At 35.2% G+C, this 26640-nt stretch overlaps 1 protein-coding gene across 2 annotated transcripts in view; it reads right to left on the bottom strand.

Annotated features, from left to right (window-relative positions):
• The window catches only part of LOC150104054 (DENN domain-containing protein 1B-like), a 251038-nt gene that overhangs the window by 171935 nt on the left and 52463 nt on the right, over positions 1–26640 (bottom strand). For both annotated transcript variants that reach the window (XM_090396720.1, XM_090396721.1), the window contains exons 4-5: positions 14106–14155; positions 5003–5110 (exon numbers count right to left, since the gene is read on the bottom strand). In XM_090396720.1, the coding sequence (XP_090252846.1) occupies positions 5003–5110; positions 14106–14155 (158 nt within the window). The remainder of the gene's footprint in view (positions 1–5002; positions 5111–14105; positions 14156–26640) is intronic.

The raw sequence follows: 26640 nt of genomic DNA, 5'->3' as shown, positions 1-26640 counted from the left end.
TTTGAAAAAGTCAAAACTGTTGCTTGAAAAAAATTGAAGCTCTTCAACAATAAAATACATCCTGGTAAAATAAATCAACTATGTTAAGATGGAATAATGAATTTATCATCACAGCTAGTTAGAGAAGACATTATCAACACCTTCAGTCAAGGTCATAATTCTGCTATCACTCCTAGATAAGTACTACCTTGCTCTAGAAATCATTACTAGCAGTGAGCATGGTACTATAATCTATCTCCCACTATGGTTATGAATATTTATTTGGATGTGGCCAGAATTCTTGCAAAATTCAAAACTCCAAGAGCAACATTTTGCCTAGGGGAAATATGAGCCTTAAAAAATAAAATAAAAATCATCACACCCAAAGCACATAAGGGTAATGAGACTATGATTATGGATCAAACAGAGTATAACAGAAAAAATGAATAATCTTCTCAAAGACTCCTCTACATAGATTTGTGGATTATGAGTCTACCAAATCTCAGAAGAAAGTGTATAAATATAAAAAAAAAAAAAATACACCTTGACCTAAAGAAATTATATATATAAAAAAACTGAAACCTTACAATGTCAAATTCCTTCAGATATACACAGGGGGGTCAAAAAATTCACAAATTCAATACCCCCCCCCCTTTTGTCTAATAGTTGAAAGCAGACAGCCCAACTATGACTTCTACTTTATCAAAATCCTATTCACTTTAAAGCCTTAATAAAAAAAAAAAAAATCTTAATCTGAAAGATTCAGACATTATGGTCATCTTTGATATTACTTTACTGTTTACAAATGTACCACTGACAGAAACCTTTGCGCTTATCAAGCCAAATTCCCCTTCTGCTATAAATGAATTATTCAAATTCACCATGTATTCGGGTGATTTTTCATGGAAAGAAAAAATACATTAACTAGATGAGACTGCAACCAGTTCATCCCCGCCCCCTTTCCCCAGGCAATTTCTATTTCTACGTATTTATGAGGAATTTCTAGAAAGTCGAGCACTTAAAACACTGCTCTACATAAGCAGTTTGACCAAATGTTTGACTACTATGCTATGTAGATGATGTGTTTGCTATTTTGCCTCATGGCCTAGCCATATTAGATACATTTTTAGTGCACAACAGCCAACATCCAAAAATACACTTAACTATAGAAAAAGAAACTAGCATCACTTTCCCCTTCTTAGATATGCTACTTACACAACTACCAAATGGTTCGTTATCCTTTTATGTTTAAAGGAAATCCACATATGCTGGAAGGTAATTACATAAGCAATCACACCATTACCCATCCCACAAGCATGGCACTCTCAAAACACACAGCACCAGGGCATTTTTTTCATATGATATGGCCCTTGTTATTGATTTAGGTATTTTTGAAACACTTCAGCTAACAGCTACAACCCTTATGAAATAGACAAACTGTATATATCCCTCCCGCATTCCTCATGCAACCAACATAACAAATCTCAGTAAAATTATTCCCATTCCTACAGCGTATATTTCAACATACACTGGAAAAGATAGCTAAAATTCTCAGCAAATATAATATCCATAGCACTTTCAAAACCTTAATCCATTCTCTTAAGGATTAGCTTAACTGGAATTAAATGAAAGAAAACTGTACTGTATAGATGTTGCTTGTCATTAATGCTTAAGTGATGGTTTAAGCTAATTAGGTTTAATGGATTGAATACACAAATAAATAATTAAACACTGGTTTAACTGTTCCAGTATTTCTTCAACTCATTGTTTTTTGTGTTATTACAATTTTTATATTGTATCCGAAATTGCTCTGTAACAGACAAAATATCAGAACAATTAAACTGGTGTTTATTTCTTCTGAATTTATTCCACTAAACCTAACTATGAGAAGTTGCGAGAGATCAAAAAAGACTATTTTTAGAATTAGCTACGAAGCCCTTCCCAATCTCAACAAATATGGCTACATTAATTTGCCAGAGATATGGGAGAACATCATTCTAATAGAACATTTAGCTTGACTTCTCTGAATAAACTTTTCCAATCCCATATTCTTCAGTTTATGCAACAGCCTTTCACACGAAAGGCTGTTGCATAAACTGAAGAATATGGGATTGGAATATAAACTCTTGACTTGGATCAGTGGATGGTCGACAGAAAGATATCAAAAAGTGGTATATGACAGATGTGAATCTGCCAGATTTAAGGTGATAAGTGATGTACCTCAGGGTTCAGTCCTTGGGCCATTATTGTTCAATCTATATACTAATGACATTAGGAAGGATCTAACAGGTGATGTGCAACTGTTTGCCGATGATGTGAAGACAGGCAGGGCAATCAGGGATGCTACTGATATCCAGCACTTACAAAATGATTTGAAAGGCTGGAAATTTGGGAAAAAATAAATACTGTGTTAGTAAGTCTAAAGTTATGCACTTTGGCATGATGAGATTTCCAGCAGCATATTATATTAATGGGATTATGCTACAAGAAATTGATGAAGATAGGGATCTTGGCATAATGGTAGATAAGAATTTGAAGTTCAAAGGTCACATAGCAAAAGTTGCAAATACAACCCAGAAGATAACTGCAATATTGAAGCGAACTTGGATATGTAAGAATAAGAAAGTCATTTTGCCTCTTTATAAGGCCTTGATAAGACTGCACCTGGACTAATGTGCACAGATTTGGTATCCCTGGTTGAAAGGGGATAAAGAATCTGTGGAGAAGGTGCAAAGAAGAGTTACAAAGATTATATCTGGTTTGTGGAATTTAGACTATGAGGACAGATTGTGAGTATGTGGATTGCAGACTCTGATTAACAGGAGAAAGAGGGGTGATATGATAGAGGTTTATAAACTTTTGAATGGGTGTTATAGGATATCGTCTAACGAAATTTTTTGTTACATGGAAGGTGAGAAAAGAACACAGGGGCATCCATGGAAGTTAAGTTTGTTTGCAGTCAAAGGGTAAGAGCTAGGCCTTTCTCTCACAGAGAAGTGAGTGAGTGGAATAGTTTGCCTTTAGAGGTAGTGAATGAATGGGAATGAATTTAAGAGAAAGTATGACAGTTAGTGTGGGTGATTCATGGCCTCCCTCGATGAGTCCTTGACTCCCTGGAGGTTTTATATAATAATAATAATAATTATTATTATTATTATTCGTGACACCTCCAAGGAGTCTGAAGACTCATCGCGGGAGGATTATTATTATTATTATTCGTGACACCTCCAAGAGGTCCGAAGACTCATCACAATGAAGTGTTATGTAGGAAAAAAAATGAAAATCAGTTCAACTTTGTTATTCTGTTTGTAACAAAAATGACATTAAATTTTTAAACCAGTTAATCACCTCTTTGTCTTATGAGGTTGTCTTGTTCAAAATACAATTCCACTGTACAAATGTGGCAATCCCAGAAACCCTTGCATTGCTTAAGGCATCCTTAAGTATGCTCACTTGGAAATTAATGGCAGATGTGATGGGTTATATTCATTTACATATCAGCAATCATTTTCTCTCTATGTTGCTTTAGCACTGAAAGGTGGAAAATTCATAAGGATTCATATCTGGTTAGTAATGTTCATGAAGCATGGAAGTTGTGCTTAGAATTTTCTGGATTGCATCTTGAAGCTTTCTTTCATGAAAGAAGATGGGAATATGTTTGTGTTCAAACTGACACACCTATTTCATAATGTGATGGAACAAAATACATCAACTTCTATGCTAAATTAACTCACTCATGACTAAGGCAAATTGACATCTTTTCAGGTAGATAATGTTAAGAGTTAATTTTGTCAAATATTGTACATGGCTGCTGAAAAAGGGAAACTATTAGTGCATCACATAAAACCACAAAATAGTCAAAAAAAAAAAAAAAAAAAAAAGATTTTCTTCCATGCATACTCCAAATAAACATTTATTTTTATAAAATCACAAAAATAATTATTAAAAAATGTCTTCAAAAAAGACAAAATAACAAGATTTTTTTTAAATGATCAGTGGATGCCTTCAAGTATCTGGGCTCCATGATAGATAAGTTCAGTTAGTATAAAGTGGACAGAGCATTTAAACAGGATGGGCACAAGTGACTATTAGAACCATGAATTGTATTTTATGGAGTCATAAGGTCTCGAGTAAGAAGATGTGTATTTATAGAGAGTAATGACCTATGGGTGTAAGTGTTGGAGCCTCACTAATAGCTAGAGGAAAGAAACAAGTAATTGTGGAAATGGATTACTTCAGACAAAGTATGACAGCCACCCATACGGATCATCTGAGGAATGCATATATTTAAACAGAGATGGAAGATGAACAGCCTATTATGCAGAGGACAAAAGCATCTGCATTGAAATGGTATGGACACATTCAGAGAATGAGAGAACGATGGCCACTGAGGAGGAATCATGAAGAGTGGAGTCTGAGGAGAGGCAGCTGCTGGTAAGTAAAAAGTAAGTATATATTCCAAATATTTATTTTTATAGAAGCATTCTATAATTTCTTTCTGTTTGCAGTTAATTTTATTTCTAATTCTAGAAAACAAAGAAAACGCTGGTTATATTTTTCCCAGTTTGAGATAACATCATTTGACTCAACCACTACATTAATTATCTGTACTGAAAGTTAGATCTTTCCATAATATTCAGTCAAGGCAAAAATGTTTTCTGTATTACATTTCATGTCAAACTTATTTACAAAAGTTTGCTAACTTATAGCAGTTTATTTTATTTTTTATGTGAAACCAACCCATAAAGTTCAGAAATGAATTGTATATTTCTTTTAATAACACGGGCTAGAAAATCTGGAAATTCTACTCTGAGAACAAACCTTATTCTTAAGAAACTTCAGGCTTCAAACAAGCAGCAAGCAATAAAAACTGTCCACCACTTAAAGCCTTTCACAAATCTATGACATAATAGGATGAAGAGCAAAGATGCCATCCACTTAGTCAACCAGGCTAGGATTTGAATTTGTCATTAAAAAAAATAATAAATACAAACAGTTATAATTCATTAATAAGTTTTCTTACCTAAGTAGTACAAAACAAGTTGGTGCATTTGGAGTGTGCCTACAATATCCAAAGGTCCACTTACTGTCAAGACTTGTCAAGACAAAAGAAAAGTGCTGCACTGTGCTACTACAAAAACAAACAAACAAACAAAAAAAAAAAATATATATATATATATATTACACACACACACAAGATGGAAGTAACTTTTTTTTTATAAACTATATGCAAAAAAGACTTATAACACATCAGTGCTGTGTGGAGTGCAGGTAAGGACTGAGAATAAAGAAATCTAATGTTATGAGAAAATCTGTTCCATAGGATAGAGGTAAATAGAATAAATGAGGAAGAGAAAAAGCAGATTTCATGTATTTGCAGTTGTACTGAAAACAGATGCAACAGCTGCTCTTGTTTTAATCTGATAGAAAGTGGAGAATGATGTTTGCCAGTTCACTGTAGTAGTAGTAGTAGTAGCAGTACCTGTAGAAGTACTTTTAGAAGAGATACAGAGCCAAAACCTGTGATAGCAGTTAGGATATGTGCGAGGGAAGGGTAATCTATGAACCGAATTGCTTTTCTCTGGAGTGTCAAGAATTTTTAGGGAGTTTTTAGGTGCACTACCCCAAATGCATGAACAATATTCTAAGGATGGCTGGATTTGGGAGTTGTGTAGAGTGGAAAAGCATGCCTGGTTTTTTAGTGTGAGAAAACTACTGTTGTGATGTGTTTATGCTAGATGAGGCTGGAAGTAAATGCCAGTTCAGAGATAAAGAGAGATCTGATCTTGTCTTGTGATCTGTGTATTACTGAGAATAAGGGTAGGTGAGCTAAGATCCCTTTTGTGCAAGCAATGGCAACACTGCATTTTGGTGGCACTGAAGCCGATCAGATCGTCCTCATCCAACTGAATGATAGTAGAGATCAGTGTTTAAAGCACTGAGTGCAAATGATCTTGATGCTTAGGATGTCTGAGAACTACAGATGGTTCCTACTTTGAGTTTTTGCATTACAAGTTTTTTTTTTTTTCAAGTATCAACAAAATCGAAAATATCAACATTGACTGCAATAAATAAATGCTAAACATTTATAAATATGGCATTTTAAATGCATACAGCTATACAGTACATTACTATGCACGTTTGTTTCTTCAGGCAGATGAGAGAATCTTACCGACTCACATAATACAAAGCAATTACCACACCAACGCTACAAAGAGTGGTTTTGTTGCTCTACATTTTTGTTGTCTTATTTCATATTTATATCCCTTTATTAATAGAATACAGTAGAGCCTCCATAGCTCAGTTGGTATAGATGAAGCCCTTTGGTTGGAAAGACCTGGTTTGATTCCCTGTCTATGATGTGAAGAACCTTTATCTGGTCTCTTTCGACTAAAGGTGAGTTAGCTGGTCTCATCAGATTTTTTGTTTTTCAGAACAGGCAAACCAGGCCAATGAACACACACACACAGATCTGCAGTCATAAATAAATATATATATATATATATATATATATATATATAATACTTAATCCCTCATCAGGAGGGTTCAACCCGCCCCATAAAGGAATGGAGGAGTAATGGGGGAAACCCCATACGAACATTATTATTAATACAACACAGTGCTAAAATAGAGTGGTACTATGGATAGTGATATTAACAGTCAGTAAAGAGGAATAACACTGGAAACAACATGTGAGATCATAACAAACATGCAAACAGAATAAGTGTTAATGATCTTTCTGTGAAATTACCTAAGCACTTGAACTGTGAATACAGTTTTAAAGGCTAAAGAAAAATATTTGAAGGAAGTTAAAAATGTGCAATCAATGCAATCTACAGTTATATAAGAGACTTTTAACTACATGAGTAAGTGATCAAACACAATGGCTGAATATTGCTGTTAATATTCTTTAGCTGATCTTTATTTAACATTACTATGGTCAAATTCCATTATTGAGAATGAAACCCATTTTTAACATTGCTAAGTGAAATAAATTCCCGCTATACGAGTGTTCACTTTACAAGTGCACAGTAGGAACGAATTAACTAGAAAGTCAGGAACTACCTGTACATGGTTTGTCCAAAGAGTGGGATGAATGGAGTAAATTTGTTATGATGAATTGCTGTAGTGAGTGTAGACTGTAAATGAAAAGTTTAGTTAAGCAATCACACATTAAAAAAAGAAATTATTACTAATTATAACTGTTTTGCACAAATTGAGGTTTACTAATTACTTCAAAAGCTGAGCAGTATAAATAATGCAAGTTAACAATATTTTATTTAAGGAAGTCCAGTGATGCTTATAGAAGCATTTTTAATTTCACTTAAAAGTGCAACAAGTACTAATGTCTTCATATGAATCCAATCCATAGAAAATAGCACAAAATAAAAGTGATGTGTATCTCAAAACAAATTAACTACTCTCTCTCTCTCCACACACACCAGTGACGAATATTCAAGGTGTACTAGGCATGCGGTGCTCATCCACCAAACAGCAATAGCACCGATATTATATTTTTGCATTTATTTCCGTTAAAGACACCCCTAATTGTTTCTTGGCTTCACGTGTTTCCTAAAAGTAAACAAAATATACTAATGCTTCATGAAGAGGACACTTTTCAATTCGTAGACATTGCATCACATTTGCATTAATAGTCCAGGTGCATGTTCAAAATGGAATGTAAAAACCTAACTTTCTGGGAGGAAACCTTCCATCTCTGCATGAGACTAGTTAACCACCTTCACTTGAAAAGCAATTAATACATATTCCTCATGTTCTGGATTTCAAACCAGATATTTGCAAATGCAGAACAGATGTTATATTGCAATTGCATTTGCACTATGGCAGTGCTAATTAATATGGAGAGGCAACTAAGACCATAAGCAACATGTATTATATGTATTTAAAGTTTATTTTTCTGTGTCAAACAGAAGATTCCTTCTGCAAACCAGGACCACGTGACACCTGTGGCTAACTCACCTTCAGCTGAAAAGGGCATTTCTTACATCCAAATGAAATTCACACTTAGATTTTTTCCAACCAGAAGCAGGTGTTGATTCTACCAAATGCAGAAGCACTGCAAATAGAAGAGCAAAATTGTGTCTAAGAAGAATCTCAACAATCGTCTTAATAAAGGACTATGAAATCATTATTAGTAAACTACACTAATGTATACCATCAGGCAGTTTGGATATTTGCCCATAAACAAATAAACATCCAGATGACATGGATTGTAAAGTACTTAATGCTAATGTCTCCACATAAACAGCTGTCATCAAACCCATAAGAAGAGTATATCATTTATATTATATAATTTCTAGAGATGACCTCTTGTTCTCATCACCTACTCGGACTCTCTCATCAAATTATAAATCTCAACTCTATCATCTCTCTTCCTTCAATTTGATAACATATACAAATCACAATCTCCCAATCTATCCTCATAGCCAACATTCCAGTTTTAAGACTACTAAATTTTCTATAGTGTTTTCTTATCTCTTTGCTATCTTTTGTATCAGTGAGTAGATTGTGTACAGCTATCAAGATGTTGCATGATGAATGTCTCATTCAATGACCCTATTGCTTTATCTCGATTTGGCAATGTTTTTCTTATTAAGGTAATGAAAGTTACTTTCACAACTTTTGCAAAGTTCACCCAGAACTTCAAACCCCCCCCATCCACTATCGTCTCCAAACTGACTTGTTTCTTCCTTCACAAGAATTGCAGTTGTCAAATATAACAACCCGTCGGTGACGTGAGGAGCTGAAGGATCTTCCTCAGCCATAGCCAAGTTAGCCAGTCTTGGGCATGGACAGCAGGGTTTTTTCCCCAGTTTATTCTGGGGTTTTTCATCCTGCAATGCAGGCAAACTGGCCTTGAGAACTCAACGCTACAGGCCATAGGATACACCGGGGCATAAGGCTGACCACCTTATCCTGTAAACGGAGTGAGGTCCGATGATCAATGGACCCTCAACACCGCAAAGTAAAAGAGGGTGTAAGGAAGATGAGAGAAATATAACAACCCTATTATATTTGACAACTTGAAAAAACTTTGTTTCACCTTTCCTGTGGACCAATGTGTAGTACCATACTTTACACATTGGTCTACATTTAATATCTGAACTGGCATCCCACTCCAAAAATTGCAAGGTATAGAAGAATTTTGGAAATTGTTTGCTTAGGGCAGATATTACAGGATAACAATGCATATGATCTGGTCAAATGGATAGAAAAATAGTATGTACACACGCAATACTGTGTGTGTGTGTGTGTGTGCGCGCGAGCGAGAGAGAGAATAATAATACTCTTAGGAAAAAAAAGTAACTTTTTGTTTGGAATGTGAAATTCAAATATGTAAATTCAAATTAAAAAAATATATATGTGCTCTTTGAATACTGTAAAAAAAAACATACAGCTGACATGACTTAACTGTAAATCCAATTTGCAATTTTATACCTTATATGCAATGGGGAAGGATGAAAAGTTCTCATAAACACTAGAACGAAAAATGATATTAAAGCAACAGATATAACCACAAGAAAGAACATATCTTAAACCCCTCCATGTTTCATCAAATTGTAATAATCTCTATTTTTTTTTCTTTTAGGATATAAGAAGACATGTCAGTTCATCATCAAATTCCTGATATACTCTCAAGGGTATATGGGATATGATAGTACTACATGAAAAAATTACATCATTACTAACTTCCTATCTACAATTTTCATCCCAATCAGTCTGTTGCTTGTCAACACTCCAACATTATCAGATCTTATATTTCTATCATCTAAAGCACTTTGTACTGTATCAATCCATCTATATCTTGGTCTTCCTCTGAGTATTTTTCCAGCCAACCTGGCAGAGAACACTTGTTTTGCTAATCTTTCCTCTCCCATTCTGTTTACGTGACCATACCACCTGAGATTAGTTCTGCTAACACATTCCCAGATGCTGACAGTGGCAAGTTCTTTCCTGATATCCTTGTTTTTAATATAATATTGCCATTGATGTCATCTGTTCATGCCCCTAATCTTTCTCAGGACTCTCATATCTGCAGTTTCTAGTCTTTGGTCAAGTGTTTTACTTCACACCCAACTCACAGATCCATAAGTTAAAATTGGTTTAAACACTGTCTTGTATATAGCTAATTTCTCTCTTATTCCATATAAATTTATTCAGTTTACTGTCTACCATACCAGTTTTGTTCATTCTGTTGTCTATTTCCATATTTAATTTACCATCTTCACTAAAATTTATGCCTAAGTAGCTGAAATGTTTTACTTGTGCTATAGGTTCTCCATTCACATTGCAGCTGATATTTTCATTGCTTCTGCCTATTTTCATTATCTTTGACTTGTTATTGCTGACCTTCATACCATACCTATCACAACAGTTATTCAATTTAGTCAGCGAATCTTGCAGATTTGTAGCGGATTTATTTAGAAGTATAACATCATCCGCATAAAGCAAATAGCTGAGATTAACATCTCCAATTTTGATATCAGGTTTAATGCCACTTTCCTTCATAATGTAATCCATATAGATAATGAACAACAGAGAGGTTAATGTACATCCTTGTCTGACACCAGATTTAACATTAAACCATCTCTCTATACTTCCTTCAATTCTAACTGCTGACTTATAACTCAAATAACTGTTGTGATAGGTATGGTATGAAGGTCAGCAATAACAAGTCAAAGATAATGAAAATAGGCAGAAGCAATGAAAATATCAGCTGCATTGTGAATGGAGAACCTATTGAACAAGTATAAAACATTTCAGCTACTTAGGCATGAATTTTAGTGAAGATGGTAAATTAAATATGAAAATAGACAACAGAATGAACAAAACTGGTATGGTAGGCAGTAAACTGAATAAATTTATATGGAATAAGAGAGAAATTAGCTGTATACAAGACAGTTTTAAAACCAATTTTAACCTATGGATCTGAGAGCTGGGTGTGAAGTAAAACACTTGACCAAAGACTAGAGACTGCAGATATGAGAGTCCTGAGAAAGATAATTGATACTTGATAAATACTTGAGAAATGGTTGACAAAGTATTGCTTGATATAATGTCCCATTGACACCACATAACCGTAACGTTTTGAATAGCTTCTCTCTCTTGGAACCTTATCATATGCCTTTTCCAGATCTACAAAACTTAAATGCAGATCTTTGTTATATTCCCATGATTTCTCAACTATTTGTCATAAGGTGAAAATCTGATCCTGACAACCTCTATTTGGCCTGAATCCAGTTTGTTCTTCACCAACCTTCTCTTACACAATCCCTCTCAACCATTTCTCAAGTATACTTGCATATATCTTACCAGGAACACTCAGAAGAGAAATACCTCTGTAATTCTCACATTCAGTTTTATTTCCCTTTTTATATATGGGTACTATGAGAGCTCTACTCCAATCATCTGGAATTCGTCACTCTGTTCAGGCCTTCTGAACTATGCAGTGCAGCCACTGTAAGACTTTTATACCTCCATACTTGAGCATTTTTGGTCAAATATCATCTAATCCTACTGCCTTTCCACATTTCAGGCTTTTGATGGCTTTTTCTACTTCAAGTATGGATATGTATTCCTGACTGCATACCTGGTCAGTGTTTTTTACCACTGTGCTGTCATCACTGCTCGTTTCATTTAGCAATTTTTAGAAGTAATTACTCCATACTTCAAGGATATCTTTTTCTCCTTTTTTCATGTTACCTTTATCATCTCTAATTCCTATTACATCACTCTTTCCTCCATTTCTGAGCTTCTTCAACAACCTCCAAAATATCTTGCCATCTTCTTGATATTTATTTTCTATATTCTTTCCAAAGTCCTCCCATGACTTTTGTATAGCTAGTTTTACACAGTGTTTAGCTTTCTTACATTTGTCTCTGTATTCTCTAAGTGCACAAGCTGACTTATTTGCCAGGAACTTTTGATATGCTTTCATCTTTTCTTTCACTGCCTGTCCACCAGGTGTGGAGTTCTGATTTTTCTATCCTTACAGACAACCTCACCACATGCCTCTCTGGCTGAATCAATCAGTGTTTTCTTCAGGACTTGCTAATGAATCTCCAAAGTTTGGTTCCTGCTCTCAAACTCTTTCATTTTTTCTTCAATAATATTTGTGTATTTAAGTCTACAGTTCACATCTGAGAGCTGCTCAACTTTTATTCGCTTTAAAACTTTCTCACATGTTATTCTTTTAAATATGAAATTCAATTTTATCCTGCTCAGAACTAAATGGTGATCACTTCCAATTTCGAATCCTCTGTACACTCTGGTGTCCTGCACCAGGGAGAAAACAACAATAACATAATCAATGAGACTTTTCTTATTCCTTGCCTCTCTTCTCCATGTGAATTTGTGCACATTTTTACGTTGGAACATGGTGTTAGTAATAACCAGTCCATGTCCTGAACATAAATCCAACAGGTATTTGCCATTATTATCAGCTTTGCTCTTTTCTCCAAATTTTCCCAAAATATTTTTGTATGTCTGACAATCATTTCTCACTCTGCTATTTAGATCCAAAACAAGGACCCACTTTTCCTTTTTCATTGTGTCAGTTGCTTTCTCTAAAGCCTCAAAAAATTCCTTCACATCTATCTTAGTAGAACCTTCTGTGGGACCATAGGAGGCACAAATAAGTCTCACTGTCCAGTTCCCCATTCTGATATTTGCCCACATCACTCTATTTGAGACTGCCTGCCATTCAAGAAGATTAGCCTCGTATTTTGTGTTGAATACTATAGCTACTCCTTCTTTTCCTCGATTGTCATTGCCTGAATATAACATATTGTAATTTATTGCTCAGAAAGATCTCACCAGTTTTTGCCTTTTTTGTTTGTCACCCTTATTATGTCGATCTGATACTTATAATTCCTCAGTTAGCTCCATTTCTTTGCCATTCAGGCTTCTTATGTTGATAGTACCAATCTTGAACTCTGGTGATATTGAATTGGGGTGGGTTTTAGGATTTGTTCCAGTAGCTGACTTTTCGCTCTTTGCCACAGTTCTCTGGCAAAAACAACAGGGCCTTGTTTAATTGGGCAATGCCCCAGCTGGCATGAAATTCTGTCATGTTGTACCATCATTTTTTATTTTGGTTTAAGCCAATAGGAATACAATTTGGTCGGATAAAAAATCCCAAATTGCCAGCCCATCCTCGTTCGTTCATTATCCAGGTAGATACTTAGGGTGCACCACGAGGAGGGAGGCGAGGACTGGACATTAGGTCAGAAGCACCGATCGGTTCTCTGCATTCCTTTAAAGACTATGTGGAAGTCTCCTCTCAGTTATATAGCTTTGACCCTTAAGCACCCCATGTCTCACAACTTTTCAGCACACCCTCATAGGTATAAAATGGCAGAAACAAAGTATACTTTGATGCTTCATTTAATGTATTATTTGAACTTATGAAATCTTTTATAAAAGAAGAACAAACAGCCAAATTTTTAAAATGCAGCAAATAAAATATCCCCTAGGACATTTCATGTAAAATAGTACACAAATGACCATACATATAAATGATATAATCTTTGCTTTAGAAAATTAGAATAAACATTTATTTCAGAGATTAACAGTTATTTAACAGAAAACACAAGTCTGCACTATAAAATAGTAAACTGATGAAAAGAAGAATAAACATTACAATCACATAGCTAAGTAACTGTGAATGAGTTAGAGATATATAGGTATGGTATGTATAATAACATGAAATATCAGCTTTGCAAAAATTAATTGGCAAAAATTTCTTATTAATGGAAATATGAATGCCATTTGGAAGAAAAAGTGATGAATTTTTGTAAAGTAGTACTTTTTTGTACTGACAATGTTATGATTTTCTGTTCTATTACAGATGTTGTACAACAGTTTATCATACAAACAGTGATAGCTAGTGTTAGGAATGGGAGTGAAGTTGGTTGACTTAAGAATGAAACTTTGAAGGAGTGCTGTTCAGAATGTGGATAAATGGTAGATTACTTATAAAAGTGTATAGAATGAATAAAAATTATTACTTTGATTATTATTAATAAATAGGAACAGAAAATGCAAACTGCTTCTCAAACACCAAAATAAAAATAGCTTTGGGACATATATCAATCTCAACTTACTTGTTAAACTCACATGGATATGCAAATTCTGGTAGGGACTTAAGAATTTCCTACAGAGAAAAATATTATAAATTCCAAAGGCAAAACACAAACATTATATATATATATATATGCATATATAGATGTATAAAAAATTCAACCCTTGTATTATACACACTCTGTTCAAAAAGAAACTGAACTTTTCGAAAATAGAAGAAACTAGTGGCATCACCTGTTATATCTTTTTGTTGTTTAAAGAGGCAATCTTCATTAGTGTAGCATCAACTATTTATGACAATTGTTTCATTAGAAGCCGAGAGTGACAGTGTGTTTTGACGAACGGTCAGAAAATGAGTTTCAAACAGAGAGCTGGGACTGACTTTTGTGTTAAACTTCATAAAAGTTTTACCGAAACATATCAAATGCTTCAAAAAGCATATGGCGATGAATGCTTATCCCGTACTCAAGTTTACAAGTGGTTTAAGCGATTTCAAAGTGGCCATGACACGCTTGAGGACGGCAAAAAGTCAGGCTGTCCAAAAACTGGACTGAGTGAAGTTAACATCCAAAAAGTGTGTGATTTCATCAAAGAAAACTAGAAATTGTCCGTGAGATTGATTGAAGATGAATCGGGGATTCCAAAATCAACTGTGCACATTTTGACCAAGAGTTTGGGTCTTTGTAAATTGAATTTGTGATTTCTTCCCCACAAGTTGACCGGCAACCAAAAAATGTATTGAATTGAACACTGCAAGGACCTCATAAAACCGATCTTCCTTGAAACAATCGTTACTGGTAACAAAACGTGGTGTTTTGAGTATGAGCCCGAAACAAAGTGCTACGGTGCTGAGTGGAGACCACTAGAAGAGGGGCACCTGAAAAGAAAAAAAAAAGTCGCTTGGGGAAGTCAAAAGTAAAGACAATGCTGATTTGTTTCTATGATTCCAAGGGCATTACCCACAAGGAATTCGTTCTGCCTGGCCAAACGGTCAATGGTGAGTTTTATCTCAAAGTTTTGAAGTGATTAATAGTGAGAATTCATCGCATATGGCATGAATATCGTGATCCAAGCAGCTGGTTACTTTTGCATGATATTGCACCATCTCATCATTCGAACATTTTGAGACGGATTTTGAGCAAATACCAATTTGGATCATTTGGATCACTTGCTGTATTCACCTGATTTAGCACCCTGTGACTTCTTTCTCTTCCCCCAACTTCATTTACTGATGAAAGGAAAGCGATACAACACCACTGAAAATGTTCAAGCGGCAGTAACCACAACCTTCAGCAGTATCCCAAAAACCGATATAAAAAACTCATTTAACAAATTAATTGACTGTGCCAAATGACGTATTAAAGCTGAGGGAGAGTTACTGATTGAAATAAATGATTTGAATAATTATAATTGGCCTGTGTTTTATTTTATATCAAAAGTTCGGTTTCTTTTTGGACAGAGAGTGTAAATCAGCTCAGGACAATTAATGTATGCTTAATAGGAACTTTTCTTTCATTCACATATCCAGAAACAGGAATGAGGATTATAAGATTTGAAAAAGGTTAATTAAGACATTATGGTTGGGAATGCAAGAATAGATTCCCTCCCCCCCCCCAAAAAAAAAACTAGAACAAATGCATCTGCATTTTTAATGATAAAGCAAACCTTTTACAAAGCTTGCTATAATATTTTTAAAGCTTAATATGATGTATAAAGACTAATTTATTATAAAGTTGAGTATATCACAAAATTAGTTTCAAATAGATATATATTTCTACAAAATGATAGCAAGCATGATATTGTTATCACATTTAGATTTTTTTTTTTTTTTTTTTTTTTTTTTTTTTTTTTGTCATTGTTATTTTCACAGATGATTCTGTTTGAAGGAGAATCTATTAATCCTCCCGAGTTTATCTGTCTCCTGTTATATCTTTAAATTTTTTAAATTTTAATCCAATTTTGCTTTTACAGTTTTATTAATATATTGTTTTTAGCTGACCAAATTGTATTCTTATTGGCTTAAACCACAATATTAAATGATGGTACAACATGATAGCATTTCATGCCGGCTGGGGCGTTGCGAGCTGAGGAATTAGATAAGTACCAGATCTACATAATAGGGGTGACTGAAACAAAAAAAAGACAAAACTGGTGAGATCTGGTGAGAAAAATTCCTCTGCTTCTACCTTCAGAGAACCTTCTGTGGGACCATAGCCACAAATAAGTCTCATTGTCCAGTTCCCCATTCTGATATTTGCCCACATCACTCTACTTGAAATTGCCTGCCATTCAAGAAGATTAGTCTCGTATTTAGTGTTGAATACTATGACTACTCCTTCTTTTACTTGATTGTCATTGCCTAAATATAACATTTTGTATTTATTCAGGCAATGACAATCAAGGAAAAGAAGTAGCCATAGTATTCAACACTAAATACGAGACTAATCTTCTTGAATGGCAGGCAATTTCAAGTAGAGTGATGTGGGCAAATATCAGAATGGGGAAATGGATAATGAGACTTATTTGTGCCTATGGTCCCAAAGAACGTTCTCCGAAGGTAGAAACGGAGTAATTTTTTGAGACTTTAGAAAAAGCAACTGACACAATGAAAAATGAAACGTTTGTCCTTGTTGGGGATATAAATAGTAGAGTAAGAAATGATTGTCAGACGTACAAAAATATTTTGGGAAAATTTGGAGAAAAGAGCAAAGTTAACAATAATGGCAAATACTTGTTGAATTTCTGCTAGGGGCATGGACTGGTTATTACTAACACCATGTTCCAACATAAAAATGTGCACAAATTCACACATGGAGAAGAGAGGCAAGGAATAAGAAAAGTCTCATTGACTATATTATTGCTGATAGTGATGTTTTCTCTCTGGTGCAGAACACTAGAGTGTACAGAGGATTTGAAATTGGAAGTGATCACCATTTAGTCTTAAGCAGGATAAAATTGAATTTCATATTGAAAAGAAGAACGTGTAAGAAAGTTTTAAAATGAATAAAAGTTGAGCAGCTCTCAGATGTGAACTGTAGACTAAAATATACAAACATTATTCAAGAAAAAATGAAAGAGTTTGAGAACAGAAATCAAACCTTGGAGATTCAGTGGCAAGCTCTGAAGAAAACATTGTTTGATTCTGCCAGAGAAGTATGTGGTATGGTTGTCTGCAAGGATAGAAAAATCAGAACTCCCTGATGGACACAGCAAGTTAAAGATGCAGTGAAGAAAAAGAAGAAAGCATATCAAAAGTTCCTGGCAAATAAGTCAGCTTGTGCACTTAGATAAATGTAAAAAGCTAAACACTGTGTAAAACTAGCTATACAAAAGTCATGGGAAGACTTTGGTAAGAACATAGAAAATAAATATCAAGAAGGTGGCAAGATATTCTGGAGGTTGTTGAAGAAGCTCAGAAATGGAGGAAAGAGTGCTGTAAAAGGAATTAGAGATGATAAAGGTGATATGAAAACTGGAGAAAAAAATATATCCTTGAAGTATGGAGTAATTACTTCAAAAAATTGCTAAATGAAACTAGCAGTGATGACAGCACAGTGATAAAAAATATTGACCAGGCATGTAATCAGGAATACATATCCATGCTTGAAGTAGAAAAAGCCATCAAAAGTCTGAAATGTGGAAAGGCAGTAGGATTAGATGATATTTGACCAAAAATGCTCAAGTATGGAGGTATAAAAGTCTTACAGTGGCTGCACTGCATAGTTCAGAAGGCCTGAACAGAGTGATGAATTCCAGATGATTGGAGTAGGGCTTTCATCCATATATATAAAAGAGGAAATAAAACTGATTGTGAGAATTACAGAGGTATTTCTCTACTGAGTGTTCCTGGTAAGATTTATGCCAGTATACTTGAGAAGGATTGTGGAAGAGAAGCTTGGTGAGGCACAAGCTGGATTCAGGCCAAATAGAGGCTGTCAGGATCAGATATTCACTTTACGACAAATAGTCGAAAAGTCATAGGAATATAACAAAGATCTGTATTTAAGTTTTGTAGATCTGGAAAAAGCATATGACAAAGTGGCAAGAGAGAAGCTATTCAAAACGTTACAGTTGTATGGTGTCAGTGGATCATTATATCAAGCAATACTAAGTCTTTATTTGAGTTGTAATTCAGCAGTTAGAATTGAAGAGAATATAGGCAGATGGTTTAATGTTAAATCTGGTGTCAGACAAGGATGTACATTATCACCTCTGTTATTATCTATATGGATTACATTATGAAGGAAAGTGGTATTAAACCTGATATCAAAATTGGAGATGTTAATGTCAGCTCCTTGCTTTATGTGGATGATGTTATATTTCTAAATAAATCCGCTACAAGTCTGCAAGATTCCTTGACTAAATTGAATAACTGTTGTGATAGGTATGGTATGAAGGTCAGCAATAACAAGACAAAGATAATGAAAATAGGCAGAAGCAATGAAAATATCAGCTGCATTGTGAATGGAGAACCTATAGAACAAGTAAAACATTTCAGCTACTTAGGCATGATTTTTAGTGAAAATGGTAAATTAAATATGGAAATAGAGAACAGACTCAACAAAGCTGGTATGGTAGGAAGTCAACTGAGTAAATTCATATGGAATAAGAGAGAAATTAGCCGAAACATAAATTAGCTGTATACAAGACAGTGTTCAAACGAATTTTAACTTATGGATCTGAGAGCTGAGTCAGAAGTAAAACACTTGACCAAAGACTAGAGACTGCAGATATGAGAGTCCTGAGAAAGATTAGGGGCATGAACAGATGGCATCAATGGCAATATCATGTTAAAAATGAGGATATTAGGAAAGAACTTGACATTGTCAGCATCCAGGAATGTGTTAGCAGAGCTAATCTCAGGTGGTATGGTTACTTAAACAGAATGGGCAAGGAAAGATTAGCAAAACAAGTGTTCTCTGCCAGGTTGGTAGGAAAAAGACCCAGAGGAAGACCAAGATATAGGTGGATTGATACAGTAAAAAGTGCCTTAGAAGATAGATATATAAATATAAGATCTGACAGCTTTGACAGGTAACAGATTGATTTAGCAGAAAATTGTAGGTAGGAAGTTAGTAATGATGCAAATTTTTCATGTAGTACTATCATATCCTGTACACCCCTTGAGGGTAAATTTCAGGAATTTGATGATGATGTTTTTAACCCATTAAAAAAAAAATCTTCATTTACCTTCCTAACTGTGTATGTGTATATATATATATATATATGTGAAAAGTTTTAACCTTGGGGATAATATATATTAAGGATACCAAGTAATTTTATAAACTTGGTTTTTTTACTCCATCTCCCAAGTAAGCAAAACAGTTAAGTTTGCACCTGAACATAGTTCAAGTCTAAAGGTAATGCAACACCAGGGCAACTCGTTGTAAAGGTGGGTAAATCTCTGATCACTATTCTTAGTATTTCTCATAATGTAAAACACATCTCACTAGGAGATGTATACTGACATTATGGGTGGGGGGGGGGTCACTACCCAGACTGGTTTCAACCTTTTTTGAGGTCTCCTCAGTGAGTAGCTAGACCCTGAAATACCAAGGTTTTTAGTAATACAGAGCCTTATCAACTTTACCTATACAAGTTGCTATAAGGTGCTTTTACTTTAAATAAGAAACTGTGGATGAGATAAAGATGTGAAAAGTTTTTTATCTTGGTGATAATATATATTAAGGATACTAAAAACCTTGGTATTTCAGGGTCTAGCTACTCACTGAGGAGACCTCAAAAAAGGTTGAAACCGGTCTGGGTAGTGACTCCCCAACACCAATAATGATCTATTACAGTGGTTACTGAGGTAATTAGTCTATTACAGAACCTCGATGTCAATACATCTGTGGAATTGGATGGTATACCAGCTCGTGTCTTACGTGAAGCGGCAAAAGAATTGTCAGTGCCCTTGACCATTTTGTTTTAGTCTCGGGTCTGGGTCAGTCCCAAGGGGGTGGAAAGAGGGGAAAATAGTTCCACTGCATAAAGGTCGTTACAACGCTGCTGTTGAAAATTACCGGCCAATCAGCATAACAGGAGTCATTATCACGGTCTTGGATTAAATAGTCAAGAGGAAAATACAAGATTGGATACAAGAAAATGGGATACTGTATCGGGGACAGCATGGTTTTGTGAAGGATAGGTCATGCCTCAGTAACTTGCTCACGTATTATAACACAGTGACAGCTGAAGTGGATAAGGGTAATGGGTTTACAGTGATTCTACTGGACCTTGCTAAGGCCTTTGACAGGATACCACATGGAATTCTAATCAGTAAATTGCAGCATATGGGGATGGATATAGGGTTGGCGAGATGGATAGGAGGGTGGTTGACGGAGAGATATCAGAGAGTGGTTTATTCAGGAGTAGAGTCCACAAGACGGCCTGTGACCAGTGGTGTGCTACAAGGATCTGTTCTTGGACCACTGCTGTTTAATTTGTTCATTAATGATATAGGAAAGGATCTAAGAGGAACAGTTCATTTGTTTGCGGATGATGCAAAGTTGGGTAGGGCAATAGTGAATGCAGATGACGTCAAAATTTTGCAAGATGATTTGGATAGATTGGAGGTCTGGGCTAAGGTGAATGGGTGTCAATTTAATGTAGCAAAATGTAAGGTTATACATTTTGGGGTGAAAAGATTAGCAGCAGTTTACTACATTGGTGGAACTGCACTCCAGGAAATTGATGAGGCACGAGATTTAGGAGTGTTGGTGGATAAGGAGTTGAAGTTTAGGGAGCACATTGCAAAAGTGGCCAAATCAGCTCATCAAATCACTTGGTTGCTGAAGAATACGTTGACAAGCAGAGACAAGCCGGTTATTGTTCCTCTGTATCGAGCCTTGATAAGACCCCATCTCGACTACTGTGCCCAGATTTGGTCACCTAGGTTTCTTCTTGATGGGGAGGAAGTGGAGAGGATCCAGAGGCGAGTGACCAAGATGATAGCAGATCTGTGGAATGAACCTTATGAGAACAGGTTGAGGATTTGTGGGTTGCAAAAATTGGTTGATAGGCGGAGGAGGGGAGATATGATTGAGACATTCAAATTACTGAAGGGTTTCTATAAAATTAATTCAGAAAATATTTTTGAGAACAGGGCTGGTTGTGGGAGGACTAGGGGTCATCCATGGAAACTGGGCAAAAGTGTGGTTAGTAAAGGTGTTAGAGCTGGGTTGTTTACTTTTAGAGTGGTGAATGAGTAGAATGCACTCCTAGAGTCTGTGGTGGATGCTGTAACAGTGAATGAATTTAAGGCGAGGTATGATAGATACTGTATGAATGTCGAATAGTTGTGATGAATATGATTTGTTGCCTCCCTCCCTCGATGAGTCTAATGACTCCCTGGAGTTGCCCGTAATAATAATAATAACGTATAACAGTATACATCTCCTAGTGAGATATGTTTTACATTATGGGAAATACTAAGAATAGTGATCAGAGATTTACCCACCGTTACAACAAGTTGCCCTGGTGTTGCACTACCTTTAGACTTGAACTACGTTCAGGCGCAAACTTAACTGTTTTGCTTACTTGGGAGAAGGAGTAAAAAAATCAAGTTTATAAAATTACTTGATATCCTTAATATATATGTATATATATAAATTTTTTAATGTACAACTGATACAACTCAATTCTTTCATTTTACTTTCATATTTGATTTTTCTTTATACCAGAATCATATTTTAGAAATGAGTTGACCCCATGAAAGACTACTAACTTATTGCACATTTAATCATGTGGATAGGCAAAGGGTTACACCAGGGCTGGACAAATACACTGGCCTACTTACTTACATGTGACAAGTAGATTTGTTAGCTGGTGATAAGCTGCAGACTTAAAAAACAGAATATTGTTATTTAATAAAAAAATAATAAACAAATTCTTTTTAACTTTTAGAAAAAACAGATGCAGCATCACTAATCACTTTATGGAACTCCTAGTGACCTACTGGGACATAAAATTTGAAAAAAGAAAGAAAAAAAAAGGGTGGGGTGAAGGAGGAACGTCTTGAACAAGAACCTTTTTCACATGGCGAGCAGAGTTTTGCATAATTTGTCAAGCCTTGGTTTACACAAAACTTGTTCTCTGCTCAAGAGGCTAAATACTAAGATCTTACACTGGGAGATGGAAACCGCTTGCCCTACAGATGCTCATAAGTAACCACACCAGAACGGGATTCGAATCTATAGCCTGCTAGTTGAAAAGCAGTGATGTTATTGACCAAGTGAATAACATCACTGCTTTTCTAGCTATGCAAATTTTATTTATGTGACAAGATAGTTTAGATGATATATATATATATATATATATATATATATACACACTGTTATTAGATATTCATCAAGATAGTGAATTGACAAGAATTGCAGGCAATTTTGGACTTGACTGACTAAACTATACTCTATATTTGCCTAAACTACAGACAAACACATGTAATGCTATTTGGAGCATAGTGCAATTAAACAAGTCTACTGTTGAATTCATCAAGGATGCAGATGAACAGTGAAAAGTCAGTTACTCCAACAACCCCAAACTCAAAAGAACTGAAGATATGCATCCTTAGCATAAACATATTAATGGAAAAGAGGTGGCTTGCAGAAAAATTATAAAAATACCATATCAGCCTAATTGGTGTTATTGAGAGGTAAAAAAACTAAAACAGGTGAGATATCTGTAAATAAGATCTTATATTCATGTAATAGTGAACAGGGAAAGGAAGAAAGGACTTGCTATAGTATTAAACACAGATCATGAAGATAAACTTCATTAATATGTGCAAACGCTAAAATGAGAGGGTGGACAAGATTCATTGCTGCTTATGGTGACAGAGAGAATTCTAGTAGGAAGAAGTAAATTAATTTTTCAATTGATATATAAAAAAACAAACAAAAAAAACAACAACAATAAAAACTGGTTCTTGTGGGTGACCTAAACAGCAGAGTAAGGAAAAAAACAATTCCATATATATATATATAGTAATGTTTTGGAAAAATTTGGAGAAAAGAGCAAAGGTCATAATGTACCATAGGTTTTGGTTCAGGATATGGACTAGTCATTACTAATATCATATTCCAACATAAAGATGCTCACACAAAAATTCCCAATATTAGTTACACCATCTGGATGCAAAAAAGCTAAGGTGAAAGTACTAATTGTCTTGGTTGGCACAAATAATTTGAGAGGCAAGAAGTATTCTATGAGGGAGGTTAGAAAGGAATTATTAGAAGAAGTAAAACTGAAGAGTGAGAAGGTGGAAATAGTAAGTCTCCTGCCATGCTATGATAGGAACAAACTGAGGAGGAAGAGGATGCTGGTAGCAAATGAATCAATATATATAGATATGCACAAGGAATGATGCAGGATTTGTGGATCTGTGGTCTATGTTTGTTGGAAAGAAGGATTTGTATAAGACTGATGGAATGCATCTAATGGTTTTGGTGTTAGGTATCTAGAGAGAGCTTTGTTCACCAAGCATGCTGAAGTGCAAATTCAGGAAAACTTAAGCAATTAGGGTGGAACCAGGTGAGTTTGAGAGAAGGCACTTATGAGGTGAGTGAGTGTGAGAATAACCAAATTCAGAATCTAGTCTCTCAAACAAAAATATTGAATAGGATAGTCAATTCAGGAAGTAAAGGTGAGTAAGATCTTAAAGGGATGCAGTTTCTATATACTAATGCCAGAAATATCAGGAACAAGAGGGATGAGTTTTTAGCATTGGTTAGTGCAACTTCACCAAAAGTTATAGGCATAAGTGAAACTTGGCTAACAGCAGATGATGTAGTTATAGGGATAAAATGTGAAGGGTTTAGTGAATGGAATGTTTATTGTGAATGGAAGGAAGAAAGATCACATAGTAGGAAGGAAATGGAATTTATAATTCTCACCTAATGAGAGAATTACTTGAGGCAGCATGTGATGGAAGGGACTAGAGGTGTGAGAGAATTGGAGCTGATCATAGGATCAGAAGAGCTATCCATAACCGAGGTGGCCACATTGTCTCCAACTGGCAAAAGTAACCATGCAGTCTTGACTTGGGAGATTGTCAAACATGATGAATATTCTGTCAGGAAGGGGTATGTATGGAACTACAAGGCAGGTGATTGTGACTAGCTTAGGAGGAAACTGAAATCTGTGCCATGGCATGAAACACTGCAAGGGAAGGATGTTAGTGATGCATGAGAGATAGTTAAGGGACATCTAGAGGAAGCGCTATTAAATTGCATACCTAAGGCAAGGAAGGTTAATCGGGTAGGTGTTAGATTGATGAGAAATATCATTAAACATGAGTTGCAAAAGAAAAAAGTGCTGTGGAGGGTATATAAGGAAAAAGGTGATCAGCAAACTCATGAAAGCACAAGGCTCAGGCAAGAGAGGTGACCAGCATGGCAAGAAAGACAAAATCAGATTATGAGAACAATATAGCTGAGCAGGCCAAAGAAAATCGCAAAGAGTTTTTTCATTATGTGGCAAGTAAGAGGATGACTACGGAAGATTAACCTTAATGAGTGCTGATGGTGAAGAGGTGACAGCAGATAAAAAAAATGCATAAAAATAGTTGGGTTATCGAGTGAGTAGTAACCCAGGGTATATCATCCAAGCAAGGTTACTGGCTGTGAGTGACAGACATTGATGTGGGAACAAAAGTGGATGAACTGGAGGTTCTTAGTATATCGCAGAATCTCAAAGTAAATATAGCTGTTGGATTAGATGGGATATCAGTTTGGGTTTTGCAAAAAAGAAATGGAATTTACATACCACATTTTTCTGAGGCTGTGAGTGTGATGCATTCTTGCTAGGAAGAGTAAAAGGAGTAAGTCAGCCCAAGAAGAAAAATCTAATCTTGTCAAAGGATCTGAGTATTATCAAAGTTAAAATGAAGCGAGAGAGAAGACAGGACTGTCCCAATGGATATCAGTATTGATTTAAGGAATCATTTGGAACATGTTGACAGGTGGAATGTCTGAGCACTATAAGGGCATTGAAACAGAGGAAGAACATACTGTCATCAACAAAACTATGGAGGAAATTGAGCTGAGTGCTCATGTACAGGAAGAGGAGCACAGGCCAAAGTACAAAGTTTCTGGATACTCCTCCAGCAATGATGGGATAATCTGAGGAGAAGATATCATGATACACAGAAGATGACCTGGATGTAAATTGCTTCTAATTACAAAAGATGTAGTGCAGATCATAAGATGGCACTTCGCAGAGTATTTCTGCATGTCATACCCAGTCAAATACCCTAGAAACATCAATAGCAACTACACAACTACCTGTAAGGAGTTGCTTTTACCACTTCATCAACAGTGGTAAAATCCATATTAGTGAACTTCTAGGATATAAGTGCCAACTGAAAGCCTTGCAACAAATGATTGTCAGGATGACTTCTGTTACCTTTGATCAAAATAACTCTGTTCTTACTTATATCAGCCATCTTTAAACAAATGCTATGGACAAGTTTTAAGAATTTCAGTGGTTCCTCTTGATATCTCTAAGGCATTTGATCAATTTTGTGCACAGGTCTATTATATGGGTCTGTTATGTAAACCAATTTTAAGCAATGTCTTCTGAATTCTACAGCTTAGCTGCAAGCACACACATTCTCTCTTTCTCTCTCTAGTCATATGTGACAGTGACAGTGGTTGATTCTTTATCTTTAAGCTTAGCAATTAATGATGGATATCACAGGACTCCTTTCTAGAAACTAATGTTCTAACAGAACAGATATATTTTAACTTGCAAGATCTAGCATCCAAACCAATGAGTTAACTGATTATGAATAAGCACCAGCATCTATCTTGTCCTGAAATATTTGCAATGTATTTATCAGTCTGTTTGGCCTTGTATTATATTTTGGTTCAAATTTGTGTATATAACCTTTAAGTAGAAGCTAAGAATAGATAGTCTAGACTAAATTTTTAAAAATATTTTCAGGTTATTATTCTTATTTTGGGAGAGTTGTCTCACAAACCTCCTTAAATTTTCTATCTAAAATTTGGTGTGGTGTAGAAATGGGTTATATATCAATTCTATAGTCAGAAAGTCCAGATTTCTGAAGTCATTAAATGATGTGCCTTTTGTCTCTTGCCTGGTCATCCAGTTTTGATAAATGTATAACATGCAACAATTATAGCTGAGTTTTGTACTCTTGGGTAGAATAAAGTGGTGTCCTTAGAAAAACTGGAGAAATACTTAAGTTAATTAGGATGGTTGCTGCATGATTTATTTTTTGGTTAAGTTGCTATTGATGATTTTATTAACTGTTTAGTGAATGTTTTAGATTCAGCATACAATCAGGAGGAATATATTGAAGTCAGCCTTATTTTTCAAAATCAGGAAGGAAGATAACTCTAAATAAATTACTCTGCACTTACTAATTTGACATAAGTTATATTATTATGTACTTACCTACACAGAAAGGATTCAGATTAGCTTAGTCAGGTTATTCATGAAAAAAAATTTTTTTTGCTAATAAAAAGGTATTTTGCTAATACTTTTCCTAATACTTGATAAGGAGGTAGGTTTTTTTTTTTTTTTTTTTTTTTGTGA

The sequence above is a fragment of the Typopeltis vanoorti genome, chromosome 8 (assembly GCF_054136105.1).
Source record: "Typopeltis vanoorti isolate ZY-2024b chromosome 8, IOZ_Tvanoo_1.0, whole genome shotgun sequence".
NCBI lineage: Eukaryota > Metazoa > Arthropoda > Arachnida > Uropygi > Thelyphonidae > Typopeltis > Typopeltis vanoorti.
The sequence above is the reverse complement of the archived record's forward strand: the minus strand, read 5'-3'. Positions and strand labels throughout refer to the sequence as shown.